The sequence below is a fragment of the Podarcis pityusensis genome, assembly GCF_964106645.2.
Source record: "Podarcis pityusensis genome assembly, chromosome: 3".
NCBI lineage: Eukaryota > Metazoa > Chordata > Lepidosauria > Squamata > Lacertidae > Podarcis > Podarcis pityusensis.
Genome location: NC_138026.1, coordinates 85,618,725 through 85,624,724, shown reverse-complemented (window position 1 = coordinate 85,624,724; position 6,000 = coordinate 85,618,725). Strand labels below are relative to the sequence as shown.

Sequence of the window (6,000 nt, the reverse complement as noted above, 5' to 3'; positions counted from 1 at the left end):
GTGTCAATGGTCACTCTGAGCACCTACTTTTAACTGACATCACAATAGCTGGTAGTGGTATATTGTTGTCTGCAGTGATGGGTGATGCCTGTTGGGACTGGTGGGATGGTAGGCCAGGAGACTAGCAAGGGATGGAGCCAGAGCCATTGACAGGCAGGGCCACCCTGACTGGTGGTAAGTAGAATGGCCGAGTAGTTGAGCAGTCCTGCATTTGCCCTACTGTAGCAGCCTTTGTTGGCGTATGTAGACTGTTCTACAAGGAAGCTGCTGCTCCCAGTGGTGGTGGTAGGTGGCATTTCTCAGGGGCAGGGGAATGGACCGGATGATTGTCTGGTCCTAAGAACAAACAGCACTATCTTTCATGATCCTTCTAACTAAGCACCACACACGAAGCATCTCCTATTTTCCATTGATTTCCAGTTTGTTAAGCAGTGAGATGGCCAGGTGCCAGGGACCACTAATGCAGTTCTATTCAAGTGCCAAAAAGAAGAAGGTGATGAGACGGTGACCTTTCCATCCAGATCATAGGGAAAAAGCTGCACTAATAGCACTTGGCAGTCAAACGGCTGCTTAATCTAGCATGAGTTTTTGACAGCTCCTTGGCAAAGCCTCTTCTTTCTCTTCTGTCATATAGAGACCATGTTCTCACAACAGGCAGATGGACTGGTAAACCTGGATGTGGACTGGACCACTTCAGGCTGCAGGAGATGGGAATTCTAACAATTCTAACAATTACAACAACATAATATCACAATCATAATCCCTGAACAAAGAAAAATAAATGTCAAGAAGAAGAGTTCTGGCTTAGCCAGAACGCAAGCTACTTTTTATGAGAAAAGTGTCCGTATCATCAGCTCACAGGCAGAGGTACCTGGCCTCCCCCGAGGCAATTGAGCGAGATACTGTGTGTTTACCGTCCGTCTGCGACCTCCGGCAGGCTAGGTAAACAAACCCGGCGATTCTTCTCATTAGTCGTGAGAAGAACACACCCTCTGCTTTTCTCTGCTTCTCTCCCTCCCTGCATTCTCCCCAGGGAGGGGAAATGAGACAGACAGGAGTCCTTTCTACATGTTTTATTCCTGTCACTCAACAGTACATAGAAATGCGTCTGCACCCTTCAGTCTCCATCAGAAGAGTCACTCACTCCTCCCCTGTACTTCCAGTACAGGTCAGATGACACACTGAGCTAACATCCGGTGCTCAGTACAGAGAATAGGCTCCACCTTTTCTCCAACAGTACATCTGCACTGTTTTGCATTCCAGCCATCTGGAGCTGGCTTTTGCCTTGCTGCTTTTTCCTGACATCCTCCCCCAAAAGCATCAATTGGCAAAACATGATCCAGAGAGGAAAACAAACAGTTGTTATACATATAACAGTCCCCTGTTGTTTCAGTTCCACCCTTGGAACTCCCCACCACTGGTTTCACCAGTGTACCTCTCTGGTTGTCTGGCTTCCAAGGAATGAGTGCTTCTGCATTACCTTGGCTAGCTACCCTCTGTTGTGTCTTTGTCTCTGACTTAGACACTGCTTCAACCTGCTTTGAGTTGTTAACAATAGCAACACATGCAACAGCTAAGTTAGCAAACTCTTTTGAGTACCTCTTTGGTGGTACACCCTTTGTAACTCTCTCAGACCTGCGTATGAGGTTCTGATCCTCTGTGCTCACTGGTTCAACCTTTGGACTCTGTTGAGAACCAGTAGCAATCAGTGGTTCTTCCTTCACCTGTGAAGGTCTATCCATTGTGTGAGATTTTCTCTCAATGACTGTTACAACTGAACTCTCTGAGCTATCACTGTCATCGTCAGTACCACTGTAATCTGTGACATCAGAAAAATCATCATCATCATCTGAATCGTTTCCTGTGGGAAATGTTTGTACTACAACCCGCTCTTGCTCTGGAGCACTCTCTAGAAACTTTGTGAGAATCACCTGACCAGATTCAGACAAAATTACTCTGTAGAGACCCTTTTCATATCCCACAAAAATGCCTCTGGCATTCTTTACTCCACCTGGAGCTTCTGTTCTCACATGAGACCCGAAAACCTTAAAGTAGGCAACAGAAGGTTTTCTATTGAACAGCTTCTCAAAAGGAGAACATCCCAACTCTGTTGAGACTTTTCTCAACCACACATGAAGATAGGACGCTAGCGATTCGGCCCAATTTTCATGTGGCAAATGTGAACTCAGCAATTGCGCATTCATCCCCTTTTGCAATTCTTTGTTCACTCTAACACAGACCCCCCCTGTTCCACGCTTCTTGCGAAACTGCAACTTTGTGGTCTATCCCTTTTCCATCCAGGAACTTCTGAAACTTCTGTAACAGAAAAACTTGTTTGTCATCTGTGAAAAGACAATCAATGTTAGCATCATGCATACTTTTAACCTTGTCACAAAACTCCTGAAACTTTTCTAAAGTTTCTTGCGGTTTCTCCATCATATAAACCCAAGAATAATTAGTGAAACAATCCACACACAAAAGGTAAAATTTTGCACTGCCTCTAGATGGTTCTAGAGGACCAATCACATCAGCATACACCCGCTGAAATGCTCTGTCGACCTTCTTGGTCTTGGTCACCTTCCTGGTGCTCACACGGTCACACCTGCAAGAGAGATTTCGTTAGAAACAGAAGAATTACATTTCATGTAATCACTTTGATCAAAAGTCAACAAATACAGTCCATCTTTCTCTCTGGCAGTAAGAAACAGTTCTCCATCTTTGTAGATCTTGCAGCTTTTAGCATCATAGGACAGTTTCAGTCCTTTCTTTGCAATCTGCGACACACTCAGCAGATTAAATCTCAGTTCTGGAACCATGTAAACATCACTTATAGTCAAGTTCAGACTCTCAAGATACACAGTCCCAATTCCAGTCGCTTCCAACTCCTGACCGTTGGGCTGTTTCACAGTGAAGCTTTGCTTCCTCAACGTCGAAAATAGTCCTCTGTGTGGGCACAAATGTTTTGTACAGCCCGTGTCGATTACGAAGGCATTCCCAACATCTGGCGTGGTTCCTTTCGCCATCATAGCCTTTGCAGGTTTCACCTGGCACTTGGTACGGCTTTTGCCTGACGCCTCAGGCTTCGTAGAGCTGCTCTTTGCTCCTCTTGACTGGCGCGGCTTCTTACAGTTTCGCTGTAGATGCCCAGTCTGTCCACAATTGTAGCATCGGACAGCACTCAATGCTACACCATGCTTTCTAGTAGCATCAGCAGTGGGGGAATTAGAACTCTGTTCTTCCCTCCCCCTGTCTTTTTCTTCCAGTGCAGCAAGTCTGTCGTGTTCATTCAGGACCACAGCACAAACTCTCTCCGCGGTCAGCTGCGCGGCCGGTAGGGAACCAAGCTGACTGGCAACAACCTTGTAGGTGCGGCTAAGGCTGTTTATCATCATGAAGCAAAACACTTCCTCCTGAAGACGGAAATTGCGTTCCACCATCTGTTGATGCAGAAACTTCATTTCTGTCAGGTGCGCTTGAACATTTCCATCAGGCGCAAGTCTCAGATTGGTCAATTTCTCAAAATACAGCAACGCTGAAGAACCAGCATCTCTCTGATGCATTGTACGCAGCGTGTCCCAAACCTCTTTCGCATTTTCTAAATGCTGAACATGCACCAACTGATCATCTGAGACACACAGAATTATAGCAGTCCTGGCCCTCACGTTCCGTGATTCCCAACCTCCGGTTGGTGCTGCAGGGATGGGGTTTTCAATTACATCAAAAATCCTCTGATTCTGCAGCAGGGCCTTCATCTTTACAGACCAAGATGAATAATTGTCATTGGTTAAGGGAGGTGGGTAAGGCAAACCTCCCCCTTTCTTGGCATCCATCTTGAAGCCAAGCCTCCAGCTCACACTGTCAAACAAACTGTAAAATCCAACAGTTGTTTTTTTTCCTTTTCTCACGCAGCAAACTGCAAGTTGTTTACGGTCTTTTGCACCTGGCAGCTAAACTCTGGCTGCTATTAAAAGTCCCTTCCAAGGGCACGTGAACTTATAGCCAAAACACTCTCTGGTTTTGTTTCGCTTTCCCAGGCTTACACTCACAGTCCAGCCCCTTTGCCAGTAACTTTCCAACTTTCCGTTACTTAGCAACAATGCATTTCAATAGGACATCTTATCTTAACCACAAGAATTTGTGGAATGCAGGCCTCTTCTCCCGGAGCTGTATTTTTCCGAAACGCAGCTCCCCCGTGAACCAGAGAATCAATCTTCCTGCGTTCACACTTTTAGCCCGAAATGCAGCATACCTTGAGCTCCGTTGCTTGGAAAACACCTCTTCTTTCCACCAGCTGTCTGTGGAGCCTCTGGCTTCTCTCAGACGCTTGCCTTCTCCCTTGGAGCAGAGGAGGACAATCCCCCAGCCTCTCATGCAGATGTCCGATGAATCGCAACCATCCGAAGGCTGCCATATGTCCGTATCATCAGCTCACAGGCAGAGGTACCTGGCCTCCCCCGAGGCAATTGAGCGAGATACTGTGTGTTTACCGTCCGTCTGCGACCTCCGGCAGGCTAGGTAAACAAACCCGGCGATTCTTCTCATTAGTCGTGAGAAGAACACACCCTCTGCTTTTCTCTGCTTCTCTCCCTCCCTGCATTCTCCCCAGGGAGGGGAAATGAGACAGACAGGAGTCCTTTCTACATGTTTTATTCCTGTCACTCAACAGTACATAGAAATGCGTCTGCACCCTTCAGTCTCCATCAGAAGAGTCACTCACTCCTCCCCTGTACTTCCAGTACAGGTCAGATGACACACTGAGCTAACATCCGGTGCTCAGTACAGAGAATAGGCTCCACCTTTTCTCCAACAGTACATCTGCACTGTTTTGCATTCCAGCCATCTGGAGCTGGCTTTTGCCTTGCTGCTTTTTCCCAACAAAAAGACCATGCCATGCTATCTTTTTATGAGAGAAGACCATACCACAGCAGTAGAACATCTCTGCCTTGCATGCGGAAAGTCCCAGGTTCAAACCTTGATGTTTCCAAGTAGGGCAGAGACTCTTGCCTGGAACCCTATACAGCTGTTGCTGATCAGTGCATGAAATAGTGAGCCAGACTCTGACTCACTATAATGCAGCTTCCTATGTTCCTATGTTTAGGAATCATTGAATGAGGGATTGCTGAAGTGGTGCAATCAAGTCACCTCAGCTCCTGCTGGTGAGAACAAGGACAGACTCTGATCTGCTCGAAACTGGGCTAAATAAGAAAGCCTTCCAAGTATTCAAACCTAGAAAAATGAAAGCTCTGACTGCTTTGCACAACATCTAGGTGGGGATTCCATGATTTTTTCTGCAAAAGTCAGGCAAAACAATTCAATTCACTCAGACTCACAGAGTGGGGAAGAACCACCCAGCTTCAACAAAAAGTCATGTTGTCAACCACACATTTTGTTTGCACAATACAAAGTTGCTTCGCGGGCATCAGATGTGTAACCTGAAGCACACAAGGCCAAACTAGATGGGAGATCCGTTATCAGATCTATGACACTTATTTTTTTAAAAAATAAAAAATAGACATGGGGATAGGGCCCAAATTGGACTGGGGCTTTAGCTGCAGTGCTGGCTAAGAAGTTTAGCACCCATAGCTGCTATTTAAATCACAAGGGGAAATGTTCAGGTACTGTTAAAAGTACCATAATCTCTGCACAGTTCTTTGGGATTGTTCAAAACCACAATAATAAAAGTTCAGCTAGAATGCATATCATTGATCAGGAAGGCCAACAGAATGCCAATGTGGTTAACAAGCAGAGTTGAGGAAGCCATTACGGTCAAGAAGGATTCCTTCAGAAATTGGAGGTCTTGTGGTGTAGTGGTTAAGAGCGGTAGTCTCGTAATCTGGGGAACCGGGTTCGCGTCTCCGCTCCTCCACATGCAGCTGCTGGGTGACCTTGGGCCAGTCACACTTCTTTGAAGTCTCTCAGCCCCACTCACCTCACAGAGTGTTTGTTGTGGGGGGGGAAGGGAAAGGAGAATGTTAGCCGCTTTGAGACTCCTTCGGGTAG

General features: G+C 46.4%; 1 protein-coding gene across 1 annotated transcript in view; it reads right to left on the bottom strand.

Moving 5' to 3' along the window:
• Positions 1 to 1,169: 1,169 nt before the first annotated feature.
• Positions 1,170 to 6,000, bottom strand: part of LOC308473021 (uncharacterized protein) — a gene marked incomplete at its 3' end in the record, with an annotated part of 64,405 nt that continues 59,574 nt past the window's right edge. The window contains exon 2 of the mRNA XM_080998268.1: positions 1,170 to 1,850. Within this exon, the coding sequence (XP_080854394.1) occupies positions 1,170 to 1,850 (681 nt within the window). The remainder of the gene's footprint in view (positions 1,851 to 6,000) is intronic.